A 23,414-nucleotide genomic window follows, 5' to 3' on the forward strand; every position below is an offset into this window, starting at 1 on the left:
ACATCTTTAGACTACTGACGATATTCATGAAAATTAAATTCCTGAACATACCTTGAATAAGATATCGGTACACATGGCCTTCCCATGAGTAATGATGGGTTCTTCGTCTTCCCCTTTCCCATCCCAACAGTCGAGTTCAACGCACCTAAAAAAGGAAAATCATTTTAAAGACTGAAGAATTTAAAATATTACAAAACAACAGAGTATAGGATTATATAAAAAAAAAAAAAAAAATTCCTATTTCAGAAATATGAGTTAAAAATTCAAAGTTCTGGATATAATGTGAGTCTTTTGATCATTAATTTTTGGTTTGCAAAGGCAGAAAATTGAAGACTTAAGGGAGAAAAAGCAAACATCAAAACATAGGTTATGCTTTGAATGGCTGGCCTCATAAGTTAATCATAGTTGAAAACTTGACGTACATTAACATTGTGAAAAGTAAATTTAAAAAGTCTTTGAGAAAAATAATTTTTTTGCATAAGTGGAAAACAGATAATTACCTGCAGCCAGCAAGCAGAACTTGTCTGTACATTTCAACACTGGATTTTCCACCAAACTGTCGTCCGGACAAATAAGTGTTGTGGGAGGAATTGATGTAGTAATGAGCTAAAGGTTGGTCCATATCCATATAAAAATCAAGTCGATCAAGAAATACAGGTGCATTTTCATCAGACATCAAATAACGGATCAAACCGTCTTTCGAGAGTTTCTCTGAAAAAAAGAGGAAATGATATAGCTCAGAAAACTAGATAAAAGGAACGAAATCATGTGTAACAAGAAAAACATGTTATTTTCGCAACTGCAGCATTCTAACTTTTGTATCCCATGCTTTTAGCAGACAGGTAAGCAGACATTTTTATTACACTTGTTGAAGAAAAATTACTAAAGAAATTGTTGTGATGTATAAAGTATACTGTATTTTTTATTAAGTGCATCAATGCTTTCAATTTTTCCATCGCTTATAATATGGATCAGTTACATAAGTCACAAAGTTGCGTTCTGGTGGGTCAAGCAAAAAATAATAAGATCTTCTCAAACACTAAGTTTCTACATCTGATATCAACTGAAATATAGATCATCGGAAAACACAGTGTATAAGCCCTCCGCTGCCATAGTGCAAACTATGGTTTCTTCCACCTTGTATTGATTTTGTCGAGCATAGACACCTACATAATAATAATTATTTTTCTCTTGAAAATGCAATAATTTGAACACAGCAGTCAAATGAGAATATATCGATACAGAGCCATACGGATCAAATACAATTTAAAAGCAGTTCTGGAGAAATATGTCTGCTTTATCAAGAAATATACATTAAAAATATATACATGGAGATAAAAATGAAAATGATCCTTACTTTCAGTTTTGCATTCTTCAGCCTGTTCATAAGTATTGATAATTTCAGTAGCTCTTTTTTCATCGTAAAGAGGATATAAGATTTCGTTCAATCTTGGATCTCGTTGTTTTTCATTGAGGAAATTAATAAATTGTTCTAGGTTTATAAATTCAGCTTTTCCTTGAGTGCTGGAAAAAAATCATACTTCATTATAATTTTGCAAGGACAATGAATTTTCGGGAAAATGGCATTAATGTAGACTGAGTGAGATTCTAGTAAAAAAAAAATCGTACTTCATTCATTGAGAGATGATATCAATATTGAAAGCAAAGCATTCAGAGTTAAGACATAGGAATTAACTGAAAAATTTGAAAAGTCAGCTATAATAATAAGATGATGAGTCATTCAATATTAAACTTTCTAATTCTGAGGAAAACCAAACCTGAGCAACATGTTAATACGGTTCTGAGGAAAACATCTTAGATAGAAAATTGGTAGCCAGTATGTTTCATATCAACTGTGAAACTCTCAAACCACGTACCTTGGTTTGGTACACTGCAGATTTCCCTGACATACTGAATTTTTTCGATAGAAAACTACTCAACGGGGCAATCCTCGTAAACTATCGTGATTTTTCTTTCCTCTGTGAAGAAAATTCTATGAAACTTTAAGGAATGATGTTGAGTTGTTCTCCTTTGAAAACATAAAATAGGAGCATAGGTCTTAAAATACTGTAAACTAGATACATAGTTTGGGAGCTTTCCCGTTGATATGTTTCAGCCTGTATCCGTACATTTTGATTTTTCATCTGAAAATTGAGATGTAAAACTGATAGTTACACTTTTTTTTGGTGACCTAATGTTGGAAAAAGGTAAACTTATATACAGAGTAAACTTAATTTAGACTTACATGGATTGAAAGAGTTCCTCTATGTCATTTCTTGGACAGATCTTGTGATACAATTCATAAAATTTGTCAAATGTAAAATCAGCTGGTACTATGGAATCATTCTAGAAGGAAAAAGAAGAAAACATTTTAAAACTTACTGGAACATATTCGTAAGTTTGAGGCAATATCTTAAATTGGCTGACTAATGATTTCGGAGAAGGTTTACAAGTGTCATGAAAAAATCTTTGTGAAAAATGAACGAGCTTTGGATTTAAGATTTTTGTAATTTGAAACTTTAAAATTTAAAAGAAGATTGATTTCAGAGTTTATTGAAAAATCCATAGTTGTCTAAAAAGAATGGAGAGTATTATGACTGATCATAGAGAGTTGAGATGGGTAGATCCATTGCAGGAAATGATTTAAATAATTCAAAGAGTAACAAAAGAAAAAAAAAATTAATAATATCATGATCAAAAGATTCCTTTAAAAAAGTTTCAAGTAAGAACAAATGCAACAAACGTACACCACCTTTTATGATTGAGTGAAAAATTCTTATGAAAATATTATTACCTTGCCACTTGGTAATCCTAGATCAGATAAACACTGATAGACTAATTTTTCAGTTTTACCGGAGGCAAATGTTTTTGAAATAACTTTCACGGGTACATTTCCTTTGGGCTCCACCAACATACACAGCCGCATCCAACTAAGAGGGAGTGACAAGGCAAGATTAGAAATAATTCAAAAGCACTCATACTAAGATGAAATGAATGGAAATCCCGATAAAAAGTTAGGCATGCCTTTTTTTAATTTGATCTCAATTTAATACATTTGAAGTTTTGAAAATATATCAAGAGGAATACATTCTTACATGTGGACAAACATCACAATGATTATGTAATTAATTAGTTTCTGGTGGTGTTAAATGTCAAATAATGTTACAGAGAAATAAGTGTCTGACTGGTTGAAACTAGTGCACTTATACAACTATCTTTTAAATCCAGCTAGGGTCTGAATGAGCTTCTGAGAGGCCCAGAATGAAAAAAAAGTTAATATGCAGAAACGAAATCAACAGATGAAAGGACATTAAACTCTGAACATTATCCTTTGAGCAAAGAAGATCATATTTACAGAACATAGAAAAATTTCAAAGTCGACGAAACAAGCAGAAGATGAGGAAAATAGAACCTAAATAAAATGAAAAAGAAAAAAGAAAAATAATGACTCACTGCTTCATGAGATTAGTTCGAGGGCACACATTATTCATTTTGTTATTATGTGTTATCTTTCGTAGACCTTCCTGCCACGTCTGAACAGGTACAAATGTTCATGCAATAACATGCCACAAGACAACATCATGGAAAATAACAGAAAAGATACATTATTTGTAATTCGTAGAAATCAAAACTACCCATTCCACAGAGTTTGACTTTGAGAAACATTAAGATCAACCATGATTACACTAAAAGGGAATTGAGCACAGAAACTGGATGAAAAATTGAATGATGAAAGTAAAAATAAAAATAAAAACTGAGAAATGTAAAGTAAGGGTTAAAATCTTAGGAATAATACATGATGCATAGATAGAGGACTTCCATCTTTCTAGCGTTAAAATGAGTCTACTGCACACAGTGAATGTAACCAACTGAGAGTTAGTTACTGTAGGCTTTTAAAGGTTTACTTGCAAGAGTCATCTATGCATCATTTCACACATATGTATCCTATTTTATGTTTATTTCCAAAAATTTAATAGAAGTCAACAACTTTGATGGAAGTGATCAGTGGTGATTTTAGACAATCAATTCCAATTGACTTGTTGCTAACAGAAATAGAAATTTGAATGACTGAACCTGAGAACTCAATAGAGTTTCATCACAACCAACTGCCACTAAGCTTAGATTTTCTTTCACCTAAAGACTTCTCTTTGAATGCTGAAATGTTGAGCTGCAAGAGCTAATTTACACAAACGTATGAAGGTCGAGTATAAGATGATAATCAGGGGGAAAAAGACTATCACCAAAGAAACATCCAAGAATCTATTCTGTACAACAATGTATTCGATGAGTAAAAAATTTGAACTGCTTATCTCTATGGTGCTGTATACAAGTGTGGTTTTTCATCTATCCGCACATAATAGGGGCGCAAATCCAAAATTGAACTTAAGAAGACTTAGGAAGATTAAGACTCTCCCTCTCTGGGATCTTTAAAATTCTTTGGAGGAAAACCGAAATTCAAAACAATATAACTAGCTCTCTCCTGTCAAAGGCTAACATTCAAGAAAACCATGCAGGCTTCATGCTACAACTTGGGAAATTGACGTCTACATTGATGAACCTTTTACTACAAACTGGTTTGTTTCGCAATTGTAAAAATTGAAAAACAGGTAAAGGAAAAGAGATCATTCAGTACATAAGACACATTAGGTATGCACTTTAAAATAAAAAAGTTACCCTGGAGGAAAAAAGAATGAAAGTCACTCAACAAAATAATTTCTCGTTTGACTCTAATTAGAAGAAAAATTCATAGAAACAATTTTGGGGGCAGAAAAATTCACTGAAAACTGAGAATCTAACAAACATCAGAGCCAACTATAAACAAAAGGCTGGCACAAACAGACAACACATTTCATGCTTTCATTTAACATTGCAACTTACTGCTTTTTCAAGCATGTATAAGGGCAGACATTATTAGCTTTCACATTATGTGTAATTTTTCTCAATCCGTCTAACCAATCCTGTTACAAATTTAAGGATTATGTTGATTAAAGCAGAAAACTGTTCAATAAAATTAAGTAAATAACTGCAGCTTGACGAAAATTTCATAAATACATGTTTGCGCAGAAAAATTTTAAAGTGAAAAAAATAAGTTCCTCAGATTGCATTATTGCTTAGAAGATGGGAAATTCTTTAAAATTTATGGGACGATGATTGTCAGATTTTTTCAGAGTCTGGAAGTCTGATTTTGGCCAAAAAATTCTTCAACAATACAACTTCACAAAATTTTTAATGGCACGTGGAAGTAACTGATACGTTGAAATATTTAGAGAACAAAAATTTAGCTTCTTTCTACTTGCACTTTGAATGTAAATAAAAATGTTCACCAAATTTAGAACTAATCATTTAACTTGTTAACTTGTATTTCAACTTTTTTTTGGTCATTAAGTTCTCAAATCTACTACGTTTCTTGCCGTCTGTAGCTATATAATATACGCCTGGATTGTGATTTATGGAATTAGGCTTTTGGAATTTTTCTCTGACATCACTTGTGAGTCAGACTGACATCCTCATTGATTACAGTAAGCACCTAATCATTTTTCGGATCACTTTTCTACTCAATGAACTGATACATACTTCATCTACTAGAGCAGGGAGTAAGTATGATTAAAATTACACCGTACCTTGGCAGTGGCAGCATCCGGACAAATGACATGCTGACAATTGATATTGACATAATCTGTTCCACTGCAGATGGTTAGACTTTTTTCCTCTAATTTATCACCATGCTTTGTTGTGAGTTGATTCAAAAGCCGTTGGTCCTGGAAAAAAAATGCAAATTAGTTTCCCAACTAAGAGAAAAAACCCTGTCGCAATATTAAGGGGGACGAGAGATGGAAAAGTTGAAAACATTAGCTAAATCAATTAGGAAAAGTACTCTTCAGAGGCGAGAAACATGACGTGACTAATCACACTACATTATGCTTAATACCTTGCAAAATACAAAAGCCAGAATTTCCAAAAAATTCTACCTGGGACCAGGCAAAGTGCAAGCTAGGTTTTTACTACATGTTGTTTTATTTTTAATTCTTGCACTACACATTCAGAGGAACAATATGATGCCAAAATTAGGACAAAAATTGAAAAATGAATGGGTGAAAAATGAGGATAAATATCGATGGCCAAATTGCAAAACCACATATCTTCATCGTGATGTTTTGAAATTTCTGTTCCTATTTCAATTTCTTAAAAAAAAAACACACAACTTTATAAGTTGGAAGTTATACAGAATATTCTATCAAAAGAAAAGAAAAATCAAGGAAGTTTCCAAGAAATCACTTTAACTTGTTTTCCAAAGAAAAAATAACGTATGACGGGAGGTCTACCACATCCACATCGCTGATGGACGTACGTGGTTTTGCACCTAGGTCATTGATATCGGACTGGTCTATATGTCGCAGGCAAATAGTCAAATCAGGGCATTTTGTCTCATGCCTTGGCAAATAGTCAAAAACAAATGATTAGATTGAGATTCTGATTATTTTCCTGGTTTTAGACACAATAGCCAATTTCTCATGCAAGAGAAAATTATCTATTAACGTAAGCATCATAGTAAGGTATGTTATATGATTTTCAGTTCTTAAACAAACATTTATCTTGAAATTTGTATTGTGCTATTAAACAGAGAATTTTTAAAATATTTGCGTTTAAATATATGAGGAGCATTTGAAGAGGAGAGAGACTTCATAGATTTGATGATTAATTCCTTCCAACCTATTGAAAACTGGTGAGCTCATAGTCATAAAAATACAAAACTTTGTGGACGAACAAAATTTGACTATATGCATGGGCATTTGACAAAATGTCTGATTTGACTGATTGCCTGCGACATATTCAAGGCTAAGAAACAATACCACCCAACTGAAAGCTTTGGCGACTTTGCCGCATTCTGCAGAATGAAATACATAAGCTGATGATTTTAGTTTTTTCCAATCCAGTAGGAAATCACTTTAATAACGCTGGAATGTATGAAAAAAATGCAGATCCAACCTAAAAATTGCAAATATAGCAAAGTTTTCTCTTCATTCTACAAAATTGTCAGTTTGCAAACAGGCAGTATTGTTTATTAGCCATTGATATACAAAATATTTTTTAATTAATCCAAAGTTAAAGCCAATTTTCTCTGATAGCCTATTCTTCATTGACACTGTGTAGGACAGTGCATGGGTATTAAAACCTCTTAGCTGCAGGTCTCAAGAGATTTCTCTTGAGGAGATAGCAATGGGATCATTTTGCTTAAGTGGTTGGCTTTTTTAATAAGATCCTCACCAAGAGTTTCTTGTAGCAAATAAGAAATGATAGGAAAACTCACCTTCGGCAGACCTCCAGCCCTTATATCACTAACTTGGCATAATTCAATTACATCTCCATCCTGCAATAAAAAATGAAAACTAGAGACTAAATATTAAAGATAGGAGGAAAAAATGCAATCTTCATATTACAAAAATATTTTTGGGCCATCTGCTTCCAAAATTTTCTGAAGAAACTGATCCGTTCAATTTAATCCCTGAAATGACCTCAAAGCATATACAAAAAGAGTGGAATCAATTTAAGTTGTTAAAGTTAAAACCTCAATTTCTTGATTGAGATTTAGGCTATTTAATGCTTGTGCGCAGACTGACATTAAGTTCAGTCTGGTGGGCACCTTCAAAGCAGGATTAGAGACCCTTTGTGATCAACCCACCTCGTTTAGCATTTCATCATTGTTCTCGATTTTCTCGAGGGGTTGATCTTTTAACTTTCTGTCATGAGACTCACGTTCCACAAGAAAGCTCGAGAAGAAACAAATGTGTGACAAAATGTTTCAATTTGTACCTTGTAAGCCTTGCCCAATAGGATAGTAAAATAAAGTCAAGATGTGTGAGACATCTCAAGAGACATGCTCACTTTTGTAGGTACATTAAAAGAAACGAATTGTAAAAAAAAAAAAAAAAAAAAAAAAAAAATCAGGGACAGTTAAGTATTATACAGTCATAAAATGGCATACTTACTTTAGGCTCACTTTTCCAGAAAATGAAAAATCCATATTCATCGACTTTGAACATGCAATTCGGTTCAAAATCTGATGAATCCTTCTCTTCAGTCCAGCGGTCGAAGACGCACCCTGTTAGAAGTGGCTCCGGCACTGGAATGTGCCAATCAAACTCGAACTTCTTCGTCATCCTCTAGGTCTGCAACAAATGAAAAACTATGCTTTAATTTCAAGAATTAAAACTTCCTCTTGGCAGTATCAATATTACAGTGATTTGACAATTTTAAAATGAGGATTTCCTAAGAAATTACCCAACATGTATTCAGAGAATGAAATCAATTCTGGCAAGCTCAACATGTGATCATTTACCAGTTAGAAAAAAGAACTAGAGCTTTGTTTCTGATCTCACTGCACTGAAATCGCTTAATTGTCCAGCTTATATAGGCAATTTTGGAAGATTTAATGGTAAACTTTGTTCTAAATGGAAAACCCTTCAAAGAAAATCACATGGTATCTTGAGTTAACAGTTGAACTCTTATCAAAAGCAAAGGCGGTTTAGTCAAGAAAGAGCCTGCCTTCTCAGCTATAGTTTGGAGTTAATGATTGCCATCAACAAGCAGCTTTCAGAACCTCGGCAGGATTTTTACGACAATTAACACTGAAGATCAGATAGATTAAAGTTATCCTTATTACTCTGCGTATTAATTCTAGGAGCATTACCTTTAATTACAAAGGCAACACTGAGACTCGACTGATTAATTTCAGGGTGTTCAGAAATTAATGTAAAATTTGAGGTTAACTCACAGGCAAACAATTCCGCGACTAGGATATTCAGATTTAATTCATTTTTTCAAAGACAAAAATTTGATAGGGACAAAATGCTTATGCTTATTGTGGATGCCAAAGAAAATTATCAAAGCAAGTAAAAAGACATCCCTACAATACGGAGCAATTAGGGATGTACACATCTTCAAAGATCGGGCGTGGGATCAATTCTGCAGGATGTGGATTGCGACAAATTTGAACAGCAGATCGCAACCGCACACAATAAAGCCAAGGTAGAGCATTGGCTAAAACACCTGTGCAAATAAAATTTTATCACCCATGTTAACTGACTGACAGAATACCTAGGTTGAATCAGTTTTCTCAGAGTGATATTATGAATTATAAGAGGAAAACTGCCTTGTAAGTTTGTCTGTAAGAGGTACTTCATGGGGTAAAATAAAATAAAATCATACCGAATTCATGAGTACATAGTCGAAACCACTGAGATGTAATTAACAAAACGGGCTAGAAAGACGCGTGTGCTTGAAGGCACAAAACAAATAATTTGTTGACCCAGATAAGACGTTTACAAAACATCAACACTGATGCGAGTTGCGAAAAAGTCGCGCAGAAATATTCGAATTCTAGATGATTAAAACTAAAGCACAATCTGGGAGGAAGTTTTTAAAGTCTAGTTATATCAAAAAGTCGGAAAATTGGTGCAATACACTGACGGCAACCAGTAACATTCACGAACTCGAGATGGTGATAATAGGATCTCAATATCGTGGAATGTGTCAACACAACTCGTTGCACACACACACTCACACATGCACAAGAATCACCGGAATCACCTGATGCGAGGAGTTCAGAAGCTGTATGAGAATACAGCTGTGCGTATTGCCTACTTTTCTCACTTGAAGGCGAATATTGAGCATGTTCGTGGCACATCGATTTCGATGGCCACTTATCCTTATTGGCATGGGAGAAATTGAAAACTTAGTCCTATATTTGATAATTCCTGATTGAACACCATATTAGCATGATTATTACCATGTAATAACCATGTGGCATGTAATTTTACACTAACCCAAATGTATACACATTTATATTTACCTGCGACTTCTGGGACCTAGATTATATTGACGGAAGTGAATTTGTTGAAAATATTACTTTGTAAGGAAGGATTCCTTTACTTTAAAAAAAAAAAAAAAAAAAAAAAAAAAAAAAAAAAAAAAGTGCGGTGCCTGAGTGCATGTTGATAGGGCAACATTTGGTGGATTGATGTAAGTCTTAAAATGCGTATCTCTGTTGCGACGGTGCAAGCTTCCACTCGTAATTTATTTTTTAAAAGAAATTAAAGTAAGCTACGGTTTTTGTTGTAATTTCTGTAAATATTTCTCATTTACCCAATAGAAAAATGTTTCAAAAAGTTATTTTGTTTAATTTTCTTAAAAAAAAAAAAATAAAATGAAAAATATACCTATATGTCGGACACTGTCACACGTTGAATTAAAGTTACAAATTTTTCGCCTGTATTCATCGATGCACAGAAGGAAGAGTCACGGTAGGCGGGATGAGACCATCTTTAATTTTTTTTTCTCAATCGTGTGTGGGCGCCCAAAAATGTACTCAATGAAAAATTCAGCCGGTTTAACGCTTGTGTGATCAGATTGTGAACACAGGTACATATTGCTGCTCATGCGTAAAAACCACAAACCACTTTCAAGGTTTCTGCGAGAGAATAAATAGGCAATTCTTTTTTTCATGTAATTCACACGGAAGCTTCTGCCTAGTAAGTGAGCCGCCCCACGATTTTTGTGAAGGTTGTAAAGTATCTGGAGCGGATCAAAATACCCTGGTAAAAATTGACGATAGGAGCTGCGTTTCAAAATACCATAGGAGTACTTAAAGCCGACTGAAGAAGGCGATAGAAAATCATACAGCTGGCTGTAGAAAGTGGAAAAAATCATACGGCCGGGCTAGGTACACGAAGCGATAAAAAAATTAAGCAGACGGGCTATAGTTCCTGTCGCCGGGCTTTACACTTTATCGCCTGGCTGTTGCTTTTTCGCCTTCGGCTATAAAAGGCTTTAAGAAATTGTGTAGAAATTCGTGTGCTTTGTAAATCCTTAAGTTTTTACGGAATCACCATAATATTTACATAACGCACATTATATTTTCCTTTACTACATATTTGTTTTCATCAATTAAAATGAGAATAAAAGTCATGAGTTGAACAACGCTGACTCCACGAGATTAAATATTAGAGCCTAACACAAAGCGGAGCGGCGGCGCACTGGCGCCTACAAACCTAACAGGGATACTTCACGCATTGCGCAATGCGTGAAGTATCCCTGTTAGGTTTGTAGGCGCCAAATGCGCGCTTTACGCTGGCTGCCCGCCCGCCGCGCCGCACCACAGCATACCACGGCGCTTGAAGCAACTATTTCACACCAGAGGTATTGCACAGTATAGTACGAAATTGAAGGCGCTCCAACATATTAGGAATGGCAGGCATCCTTCAAAAGTACGGAGCTTTCCTCGCAAAATAAATCAAGATACTACGGCCCAAAAAGAGAGCGGTACCTAGTCCAAAAACTCACTAACAATAAGTCCTACCATCCATAATTAGTAACGTTTAGCATACACTTTATCGTCAGGCTGTTGCTTAATCGCCATCGGCTGTAAAAGGCTATAAGAAAATGTGTTGCCGACTATAGAAGCTATTGGAAATCTTACAGTCGGCTGTAGGTCTATGGTATTTTGGAACACAGATTCTACTGCCAATTTTTACCAGGGTACGTATGTATTTTCAAATGCTTTCCCCCAAAGTATAAAACATATTTGGAAAATGCAAAAAATAAAATTACTTTTAGAATATGTAGGTTTGTCACGTACAACGGCTTGCCAAAATTTTTATTTTTTTTAAAAGAAATTTTATAAATGTTTTAAAATTTCAGAGGTATGAGACACTTTATGCTCATATTAAGAGGAGAAATCTCTATCGGAATGTGAAATGTACCTAAGTGTTTGCCTACTGAGAATGGGTATGAATACAGAGTAACATGATTATTTAGGTTCAATTTATTTAAATTCAATTCATTCCGTATAGGAAGATTTATGGTTTTGTTGTAAATAAAAAGTTGCGATGTTACAATTGCAGCTTTACTTACATCAACTGTCGGGTTTAAACCGTGAAATTTACTGAATTTTTCCCCCGCTTCCCCTGTAAAAATGCTTAAGTTGAAAACGGTGTCATCCATTGGGATGGCAACAGGCATTTGATTTAAAGGATTCTGTACCTCAAAAACTTCGAAAAAGAACAATACATTCCTGTCCTACACAACTTCGCACTTATTATTAGTATTAATGGTTTACCTACTTAATTAACCTATGGTCTGGATATTCGTATAAAAACTAAATCCATTTAAGATTAACTCCTGTATGGAATTTTGATGGCTAAAAACTGTTGGCTATCTTCATTTTAAAATACGGCAAAAGCCAGATTTTTAAGAAAAATTTTCGGGGGATACTTTGGTACTGTTTGGAGATGAATAAGAGGCAAGGGGATGCAAGAGGGTACCTAATTTATAATCATTTCGATGTGGTAAGGGAAAAGGGGATTAAGATTCAAACTGAAAAAGTAAGTATACGAGCAGTAACTCAATGCTGGCAGCTTAAAAGTATCTCGGTTACACGAAACATCAATGACTATTTCCATAAAAATCATTGAAATTACACATTTTTGGTGTGAAATCATGATCACGGTTCTTTCAAGGATTTTTATGAATTATTACTCTGATAATCCAAATAGTTACTATCACGTCGCATTAATGAACGTATATCATTCAACCGAAAACTTCGAAGCGGAACAAAATTGCATATCAGTCGATTTGAAGGCGAATATTGGCTCGTAATTCACTTGAAAATACACATTCTCACATAATCGGCTTCTACCGTTCGGTGCGATTGAAAAATGTTGACCGCGTATTTCATGCCGGAAACTTGAAAAAAGGCGGAGGAAAGGGATACCATAAGGGGACTTCCGGTTTTTCGGCGGCTATATCCATAGTAAAAACAACTATGCATTTTCTCATTGCTCCACGTTGGATAGTAATGAAACAAATCACAAAAAACACAAGTTTACAGACCTAGGGGCCACTTGGCGGGAAAAAATTGAAGGCACTACGCGGGACAGGTGAAGGGACTCGAAGGCGAAAAAAGGCCGAGCCTTTGACCGAGATCCCGGCTGGCATTTACACTTGACTGCGCGTCCGTCACTCCGTGGCGTCGTCCCGACTACATGTTGCGCCCGTGAGTCGAGTCCGCTCAACACATGGCACAGGAACCCGGAGGGTGCACGTAGACACTGCGGGCTGCGTTCGCCCTTTGCAGGGGCAACATACGGCCAACGCGACGGCGACGTCTCACGTGGACGAGGTATATCGATCTCACTCGACTGCTCCGCCGTATCAGCAGTAAGTGAGTTTCGGGATGAGCCACGATTAGCATTAGCTCTTACGAGTCCCAAGGCTCATCTCGGGGACCACTTGATGGGTTTTTTTCCTGCGACACGACATTACTCGACTGTGACTCGGTCAGTCCCTGCCCGGGTCCCTTCCAATCCGCGAGCCTTTGCTCAGTACTATCACGTTGACACATGTCGGCTGGAATCAATTAAACTAATAATAGAAGCCCTATAACTCGACTTTCCTACCGGTCCCGGGTGCCCTACCTCGTCCCCGACGGTTGTGTAATAATCCGCGCACTACAAAAGCCACAGCGGCCTTGTGCCCCCCCCCCCCCCCGCCCCGCGCTCTCCTCCGCACTCCTTCCGAGCGCCCATGTCTATCCATAAGATTTTCTCCAGATCCGACAAGCTAATATTTAAGACGGCGCCGAGGACACACTGTTAAAAATCGAGGAGTAAAATTCGGTGCCGGGGTCTATGCAAGGTGACACAAAAGTCTTAGGACACCCCTGTAACTTTTGAGCGAATTGAGATAGAGACTTGAAATTTTGACGGTGCTCCTGGATCCAAGGAGGGGCTCTAAAAATTTGGGGGGCACTGGAAAAAAAAACAAAAAAAAAAAAAAAAAAAAAAAAACATTGGATCTAGAGTCCAGACTCTTGAAAACATTGACAAAAAAGGGACTCTTGATTCAATCAGATTTAAGCTTAAATCAGAAGGAAATTCGCTCAAATTAAGAGGCTTGGTCCTTGATTTAAGCTTAAATCTGATTGAAGCAAGATCATTTTTTCTTGTCGATGTTGTCAAGAGTCTGGACTCTAGATTCAACGTGGTTTTTTTCCAGTGGGGTCAAAAAAGTAGTTTAATTTGGTTTAGGAGCTCTGTGTCAAGTGTCAAAATGTCAAGTCTCTATTTCAATCCGTTCGAAAGTTACAAAGGTGTCCTAAGATTTTTGTGTCACCCTCACCGTGTATAGTGCCCAAAAATCTCGAGTGATATGAATACGAAGTGAAACTAGAGGTGAGCGCATTTCCCTCGTAGTCCGCATATATATATCACTCGGGGATTTTGGGCGCTAAATATAGACTTCGGTACAGAATTTTACTTCAAAATGTTTAACAATGCAAAATTATTAAATTGCCACCTCCTTTGAAAACCAGCCATCTCATCGTGACTCGGTACCTACATTGGTGGCCAAGGGAAAAAGCTATGTTTTCAAATCTTGACAATGACAAAAGAAAAATTCATTGAAATGCTTTTCTTTTCATTTCCTTCTATAACAACGAGATAGGGAATGCAACCTCACAGGCATATTTTTTTTAGGCCTCAGAAAGTGTAATCGTTAGTAAGCAACGAGAGACAAACTACGATACAAGAATTTTCCTTCATATACTCGTATTATTTTTTAGGATACTCAGACATGTAATCAGCATACCTACTTAAAATGACTGTAAATTAACCTGTTTGTCGTAAAATAAGTTCCCGCAAACCAAAGAAAAAGTATGGCAGTTAACTTTTGAAGAACGAAAACATGTGTTCAAACATCAACTGGAAAGAGCACGCTGCCACAATGCCGTACACATGCCGCGTACTTCTTCGCGGGCAAGGTGCGCCAAACCGCATTCAATTGTTTGTGTATGCAACATGGACACCCGTAGAGCACGAATAGTTGCATCAAGGTGTTTGCATCAAAATCGCATTGCGCCATGCGGAATGAATGTGAGAACGTACAGCCATCGTAGAGCCAGGAACGATCGATTATCGATATTTCCCCATTTGAAGCTATGGTAAAGAATCGATAATTAAGATGTTCGTTACGCGCGGACACCCTGTTTATAGATCCTTTTCCATAGGTTTTAATGACAGATTAATCGATATACCGCAAAAAAGCACGATACGCCCCTGGTAAAATTGGCAGTAGAATCTGTGTTCCAAAATACCATAGACCTACGGCCGGCTGTAAGATTCCCAATAGCTTCTTTAGCCGGCTAGACAATTTCCTATAACCTTTTATAGCCGAACTAAGCAACTCACAATCAGGCGATAAAGTGTATGCTAAATGACACTAATTACGGATGCTAGGATTCAGTGAGTTTTTGGACCACTGCTCTCTTTTTGGGCCGTAGTATATTGATTTATTTCGCGAGGAAAGCTCCGTACTTTTTATGGATGCCTGCCATTCCTAATATATTAGAGCGCCTTCAGTTTCGTATGATACTGTGCAATACCTCTGGTGTGAAATAGTTGCTTCAAGCGCCGTGGCACGCTGCGGTGCGGCAGGCGGGCAGCCAGCGCTAAACGCGCATTGGCGCCTACAACCCTAACGGGGATACTTCACGCGTTGCGCAATGCGTGAAGTATCCCTGTTAGGTTTGTAGGCGCCAGTGCGTCGCCGCTCCGCTTTGTGTTGGGCACTAATATTTAATCTGGCGGAGTAAGCGTTATTCAGCTCATGATTTTGAAATGTTTGCACATCCTGTATGGATTATTCTCGTTTTAATTGATGAAAAAAATATGTATTAAAGGAAAGTATAACGTGTGTTTTGTAAATATTAAGGTGGTTCCGTATCAAACTTAATGATTTCCAAAGCACACGAATTTCTACACAATTTCTTATAGCCTTTTATAATCGATGGCGAAAAAGCAACAGCCAGGCGATAAAGTGTAACGGCGATAGGAACTATAGCCCGGCTGCATAATTTTTTATCGCTTCGTATAACCCGGCCGTATGATTTTCTCCGCATTCTACAGCCAGCTATATGATTTTCTGTAGCCTTCTTTAGCCGGCTATAAGAATTCCTATGGTATTTTGAAACGCAGCTCTTATTGCCAATTTTTACCAGCGGCCACTGGTTACTCCGTTCCAATGCAGCAAAATTAACTAAAATAATTTAATTTTATACAAGAATACGACCGTGCAATTGCTGTCCAAAACTTTGCTGTTTTGTGCGTATAATTGGGAGATATATCTTCGAACTTTGTAGTGAGAAATGCTGAAAAGTTTCCAAGTAATACGACAATTTCTTTAGAGTGGTGAGAAAAAATTGAGAAAAAAGCTCTTAAATTGCTTTTTCAAAAAAGGAGGCAAGCTTCCCTTTTCTCGTCAAGATAAGTAACGTCCTTTCAGAAGATGAATTTTGGTCACAGTTAATACACGAGTCAAAGACTTCTTCTCATCGGTCACATTCGCGGATCGTGAAACTGAAGCCCTAGGAAACTAACGAACTTACATTGGTAAGTTGATTCGAGTGCGATGTGGCATATTATTCTTACTTCCGTAAATTAGGGCATAACTTTCTTATTTCCTTCATATCCATCATTTTATTATTTTTTAAATTCGATTTTATTTTATTTGTCTTTTCTTCTTTTCTGGAGAGAGGGGGGGGGGTGAGTAGGGAGAGTCCAAACAATATGATGTAAAAAGTTTGCAAGTTCGTCGTCTATGAATCACCACCACGGCACTTAATCGCAACAAAAACGGTACTCATGTTGCGCATTCAATCACGGCAGATAGGCAACATGTTCAGTGTTGGCTCTAATTAAATTACCTCCCTGAAGCATATCAGGTAACGGCGTTTTAATGAAAGAATATGGCGCAGGAGAGGGGGGAGCTACGCCATCTGATTATTCTGTACCTTAGTAATTAGTTCTTCATGTTAGTTCCATACCTAACGTTAACATACTTGTTATTTGCGGTAAGCATTGATAAAGCACTCAATATTTTTTGAGACTGTGAGGTATGCAACCAATGAACTCTTTAAACCTTTTTTCAAGCCATTACTCATTTTACCTTGTATTGACATATTTTTTTTTATCTCTCTACGGCTTCGCTTATACGTGAGGACAATATTGAACAAGCGCAACGATGGCCAAAGTGCAATTGACAACCACGCATGCCGGTTGCAGTATCTTATATCTCAATGGCGATGCTTAAAAATTTCCTCTCCTACTATATTTCTTCCAAGAGACGCGAGCCAGCAGTTAAGCTTTGAAATTTATGTAGAATATTCTGCTGACAGAGAAGAAAAATCGAGGAACTTTTCAAGAAAATGAATGAAATGAAAGAAATGAATAATTTTCCAAAGAAAAAATAAAGTATGTTTAGAACTTTACACCATCGCAAACCGAGATACGTGGTTCGCCTCTTTGACTATCGGAATTTTTCGGATTAAGACTTGCCTAAGCTCAGACTCAATCTGGAGACTCGTCTCGAAAAGGCGATCATTTTTGCGTCGAATTTTCACGGACTTGAATTTGACAGAAAAAAGACGGAAAGACGAGACATCTGAGTATAGCGAACGATGCTTGTCAAACCAGATAATTTTACATCCTCTTTGATAAAATTTACACCGGGCTTGAAGATGTTTTACTGTTTTCCCGTTAACACCTAACTTCATTAAAAATATCACATAAACTAGTTTTATGGCTGCTCCTCGTTAAGGTGGCGCAGATATTCAGCAGCGCTGAGAGGTGAAGTCATCTACTCTACATTCAGAAGAGAGAGACTAGACCGGAGTACTGCTATGGAAAAACGCCTTATGAGCCTTCAGGCATTGCCAAATCTCCTTCGACAAGTCACGAATTTTGGGGAAATATCTACATTTTTCCTCCGATTTTTCAGAGAATTTCGTTTGTAATTTGACATTCAGTGACCGAAAATTTCAAAGAAAAAAACGCATTAAGTTAGTCAAAAATAAACATTTCCGAGAGACAATTTGGCAACATTCGAATGCTCATGCGGTGTTTTTCCTATAAGCGTAGTTCTTTGAGTAGTTCTAACTCACGCTTGCGCGTGATTTTTACGATAATCGTAAAAATTCAGCTATAGGAGACGGTGCAACATCATCAACGACGCCACGCCGTACAGTGGATCGAGTCAATAGGAAAGGTCGGACAAAATTTGGAAACTTTAAAAGCTTATAACTCTATTTATATAAAATTTTGAGGTTCTCAAAGTGAGTCCATTGGTTTTCTCGTAAGATTTTCTTTGGAAAGCACCCCTCAAAGTTTAAAATGTGATGAAATAAGCATCAAAATTTGCAGTTTTAGTCAAAAATGTAATTTCCGACCTCTGTGATTGACTCGATCCACAGTGCGCCGCTGCAAATCTATACTTAATACGTCGGCTTCCCGTCATTAGCGTCGTTCGTTTTCTTTTACTCGCGTCTAGCTCAACTGATCCATTAATGCAGTCTGTCGTTCAGCTCATAGTCAGATAAATTCTTTGCGGTAGCGATTTTAGCGATAAGAGGTTTCGATCGCTGACATGCATTAACTTAGCCTAACAATTTTAAAAGCGTGGAGTGCGTAAAGAGTCTTGCAAAATTTAACGGGGCGTCTAATCCTGAGTTCCGTATTCTTATGACTAGCTTTGACCGAAAAACACAAATTGCATAAGCACGACGCATCTCAGAGCTGTTCTCATGTTTTCCTTTAGAAAAATGAATTAATGATAGAAAATGCTGAACTATACTCAATATTCTATTGCGCTCCCATAATTGTTCAAAACACCGTATATCGATTGCTAAAGTCGAAAAATGAGCAAACGCATTGCAATGTTCCAAAGTATGTAAGTACATACGTGTATGTACGTTCTATATGTTTTAAGCGGCAACCAACCATACTATCTCCTCGGAATTTTTGTGAATATTTTAGAATGAGTGAAGAAAATTCACAGAAAACTTTTAGAGAAACTATTGATTTGTTTTCTGATAAAAAAAAGAAAAAAAAAGAAAAAAAAACATAATTTGAGTGAAAATTTACAACGTCACAATCAAAGGTTACATATCACGTCAGGTCTTTTTGTTAAAAAGGAATCTTCCGTTTCTACAGTTGTGATCTGCGTGCAATGCTACTGCGCGTATTGCTATGCGGGCAAGGCTAGCTAAAACGCCTTCAATTTTTTGTGTATACAACACGGACATCCGTAGAGCACGAATAGTTGCATCAAAGCGTTTGGGTCTCTTCTGTAAAGAGATCAGTACAAAGGGTGATCATGAAAAAAATTCTCAGGTGCATACAGATATTTTCTCGTGCCAATCAGAGACCTTAATCAATACAGAATTCTTCAAGGAGGAGAATATAAAATAAAGGTGAAGGAGAGGGAGGTATTTACCGCTCTCTGATTGGCCACTTCCGCTTTTCACTAAAACAGAAACGTGACAATTAGTCCATCTCAGGTACTCGCAGCGACACTACCAGTCCCAAATCTGTCACTTCATTCCGTGTAGATATCAGAAACGAAGGAAATGGAGGCAAATTGCACGGTGTGTAGTTTAAGCGCCGACGAGCAAACGAGGCGGAAAGGTTAAATTTTTTTATGATGTGACATTAAACTTGCCACTCTTATTTTCCTCGAGAAAAAAAATGAAACATCGTAATAAATCATGAAGAACCTGTAATTTGAGCATCGAGCGGGGGCCATAGGTGAACGCGTTGAAATTGTTGGTGATTTATACGAGTGGCGGCGCTGATAGAATCCGGTTAAAATTCCCGCGAAGCATCTCACTTGGGCACGAGGAGAGACGTTGTCGTGCAAGGATGCCCCTTCATTAGGTGGCTCATGATCATCGCAGGATGGGTCTGGGTCTTTGACGCGTCGATGACGTGATGACGCGATGACGTGATGATTGAGCTCGCTCCGCAAGGTTGCCAAATTCTCTACTTTTCAGGGCACCGACATAGATAGATTAGGATCGTGTGATGTCGGTCCTAAAAGAAGAAGAAGAAATTGTGTTAGCCAGTGGCGTCATTTGGTGGCGGCACGGGGGCCCCTGCGTTTCAAAAGGCCTGGATAAACGAGAAAAATCAATCCAAATGCTGAAAACTTGATTTTCTTTCTATACATACTGCCGTGCTAAGGAAGAACGCCGTATGAACCTTCGGTCATTGCCAAATCTCCCTCGATAAATCACGAATTTTTGGGAGTATTTGTAAATATTTTTCTGCGAATTTCTCAGAGGGTTTCGCTCATAATTTAATCTAAAGTGCAGGAAAATTTATAGGAAAATATTTATAAATACATATTTTCTGAGAGGTAATTTGGCAACACTCGAATGTTCATACGGCGTTCTTCCTTAGCACGACAGCATAGGTATCATGTTAGGGATCATGTCAGGTCACTTGCTCCCTCCCCCTCCCCTCCCCGAGGTTTGGTGAAATGACGTTACTGGTGTTATGGCTTCATGAATAAACCTCAAAAAGAAGAAGAACAACAAATAACTTTACAGTTTAGCGCCGATTATCCACACCAAACCACCAAAAAATAGACTGAAAACTGCCGTTTCAGGCTCTGTTTGTAACCCAAATGGACAAACTTAGCCAATTTTTTATTGTTCTTGTAAAACAAGATCATTTGATACAGGACGAATCATAAAAAACCACACATATCCCCAATTTTTTCCCGAAAACTGGTTTCCTCCATGTCATGTCTGGAATAAATTGCACGTTTCAGCGGTGATAAAAAACCGCTCCGAATAATCGATGATCTACTATATTTTATATATTGTTAACCCTGGTACTTAAAATTTGGGATTTTATACATCTGGTCAGTCAAATATACTATGTAGTTCAATTATTGGGTATGTTACAGCCTCAGTAGTACAGTGCAATGGAAATACCGAGATAACTTTGCATTTTAATCCAACAAAATTGCAATGTCTTTATGGCTTTGAACGATAATTTTAATTGCCAATTTCAAATATCAATAAAATGAATTCCATGCATCAGAAATATATAGGCAATCGTTTCCTCTGCACACGAAAATTGCAACTTTTCACAATTTTATTATTACACTAATACATTTCAAAAAGAGGAGCCCCTTCAATTAGTAGATAGGCAATATACATAACTTTTCGACACGGTGGCAACGATTCTATCTTATTGCAGCCTATGCTATTTTGAAGGCAGATAAAAATTAAGATCACAGAGATTTCAATTATACAACATTTTGTGAAGAGAAAATTCCAGGCTTAGTAGCTAGGATTGTGCAATTGTTTCTCTCATTTCTTGGAAAACCAGTGACCTGAGAATAACAATTCTTGTCATAAAAATAAGATCGATATTTATACAAAAGAGCCGTATGCAAAAACGACATTTTTCGCCCCCCCCCCCCCACTAAAACTTATTCAAACTTCGTCTATCAGTTACTAATACTGGAGCGCTTCTTTTCCCAAATTTTCAGACCCCCAAAAAATTTTGGGGGGCGCTAGGGGGGGTGGAAGTCAAAACCTGTGAACCTCGATATCTTTCGAACGAAACAAGATATTGAGGCCCGGTTTGGACGAAAAATCGTCTAAAATTGCATACTTTAAGATTCTAAAGGTCAAAATCCCAAAATTAAATTTTTAAATTAACTTATGTGCTTTTTTTCAGTTTTTGAGGAAAAACAATTTCTTTTAAACAGATTAAACTGAAATTTCACATTTTTTGATTTGAACCAAAACCAGTTTTTTAAATTGCTCGTCTTTTTCCGCATCCAACGAGTGGTCGTATAAGCTGGGGAACCGAACGGTTCCGGAGTTATGATCGATTGAAGTTTCCGCCCAACGCGCGCCGACCGATTTTCGCGCGCAAAAAAGTCGGATTTGACTGTTATTAAATCAGATTGAATGTTCAAACTGAGCAAAATGCATTATTAGGGACTCTTGAGGGTCGCTGAGTTCAGAAATTACAGATACTTCCAAAAAATTCACGTTCTTAAAATTACAGCTCCGTACAGGACCACTGAGCGGCCGGGGTTTCAGGTCAGTAGGTCTACGTCAGAAAGTCTCCTTTTACTAAAGTCTACAATACATTAACGTCTATAATACTTTAACGTCCGCGAATATTAAGTCTATCTAACAAAAACTTCTATTTTTGTATCGTCCACCAAATGAATGTCTACTACGGGAGGAGGTGTTTTCAAATTAAAGTCTAAGTACCGCTGCAACAATTCTATTTCATTCTTTCGTCTATTTACTACGGTAGTCTATCTATCAAAATGTGGACACAGCGAGGATCCTTTGTCAATGAGTACAGCTGATACAGATGATTGCTAACCTAACACGCTTCCATGGCAACCATCAAACATGTACCTACATTTGGAGCTTTTTTCATTATCTAAATTGCAGTCGAGTAAAGCTAGATTATCGTCGTAATAAAACTAACTAACTAACTCACTCGTGAAAAGAACTTGCTCTTAGAAGAGGTTATAAGGGAAGAAAATTTCTTTGACCAAATTATTTTTGTAATCAGGGGAGGTAGGGGGCTGACGCAAGTAGGTACCCTAACGACGATCCTCTTTCCTCACATCTTCAAGCATACCAAAATAAGTATTACTTTTAGTCTTCCTGAATAGGAAATTCCAGAGACGCCTTTTTTTATAGACTATGTTTTCCTGCAGGCGTACACTGTGTGGACTAATTTCCGTAGACTGAATCGGCGTGTATTAATTCTGTGTTTCAACTTCATTCTACGTAGACTTACAACTCGTAGACTCATTTCTGTAGACGCAAAGTCAGTAGACTTTTTGCAGTAGACCTACAAACAATAGACCACATTCCCGTAGACCTACTGACCTCTAACCGCGGCCGGTCGGCGCTCAGTGGGCCTCTAAAATAGCGCTACGGAGCTGTAATTTTAAAAACGTGAATTTTTTTGGAAGTATCTGTAATTTTTGAACTCAGCGACCCTCAAGAGTCACTAATAATGCATTTTGCTAAGTTTGAACATTCAATCTGATTTAATAACAGTCGAATCCAACTTTTTTGCGCGCGAAAATCGGTCGGCGCGCGTTGGGCGGAAACTTCAATCGATCATAACTCCGGAACTGTTCGGTTCCCCAGCTTATACGACCACTCGTTGGATGCGGAAAAAGACGAGCAATTTAAAAAACTGGTTTTGGTTCAAATCAAAAAATGTGAAATTTCAGTTTAATCTGTTTAAAAGAAATTGTTTTTCCTCAAAAACTGAAAAAAAGCACATAAGTTAATTTAAAAATTTAATTTTGGGATTTTGACCTTTAAAATCTTAAAGTATGCAATTTTAGACGATTTTTCGTCCAAACCGGGCCTCAATATCTTGTTTCGTTCGAAAGATATCGAGGTTCACAGGTTTTGACTTCCACCCCCCCCCCCCCTAGCGCCCCCCAAAATTTTTTGGGGGTCTGAAAATTTGGGAAAAGAAGCGCTCCAGTATTAGTAACTGATAGACGAAGTTTGAATAAGT

At 37.0% G+C, this 23,414-nt stretch overlaps 1 protein-coding gene across 4 annotated transcripts in view; it reads right to left on the bottom strand.

The window, feature by feature from the left end:
- The window catches only part of norpA (no receptor potential A), a 36,555-nt gene extending 16,723 nt beyond the window's left edge, over positions 1–19,832 (bottom strand). Inside the window, exons 1-10 of one of the 4 annotated variants that reach the window (XM_072298857.1) lie at positions 19,604–19,832; positions 7,989–8,168; positions 7,310–7,369; positions 5,622–5,759; positions 3,454–3,533; positions 2,795–2,930; positions 2,246–2,346; positions 1,358–1,524; positions 501–711; positions 52–145 (exon numbers count right to left, since the gene is read on the bottom strand). In XM_072298857.1, the coding sequence (XP_072154958.1) occupies positions 52–145; positions 501–711; positions 1,358–1,524; positions 2,246–2,346; positions 2,795–2,930; positions 3,454–3,533; positions 5,622–5,759; positions 7,310–7,369; positions 7,989–8,159 (1,158 nt within the window). In that variant the 5' untranslated portion in view covers positions 8,160–8,168; positions 19,604–19,832. Of the gene's footprint in view, positions 1–51; positions 146–500; positions 712–1,357; positions 1,525–2,245; positions 2,347–2,794; positions 2,931–3,453; positions 3,534–4,878; positions 4,959–5,621; positions 5,760–7,309; positions 7,370–7,988; positions 8,169–9,207; positions 9,548–12,888; positions 13,127–19,603 lie in introns of those variants that run through there. The other 3 variants (XM_072298856.1, XM_072298855.1, XM_072298858.1) reach the window with 3 other exon arrangements.
- Between the last annotated feature and the right edge of the window lie 3,582 nt (positions 19,833–23,414).

The sequence above is a fragment of the Bemisia tabaci genome, chromosome 3, assembly GCF_918797505.1.
Source record: "Bemisia tabaci chromosome 3, PGI_BMITA_v3".
Taxonomy (NCBI): domain Eukaryota; kingdom Metazoa; phylum Arthropoda; class Insecta; order Hemiptera; family Aleyrodidae; genus Bemisia; species Bemisia tabaci.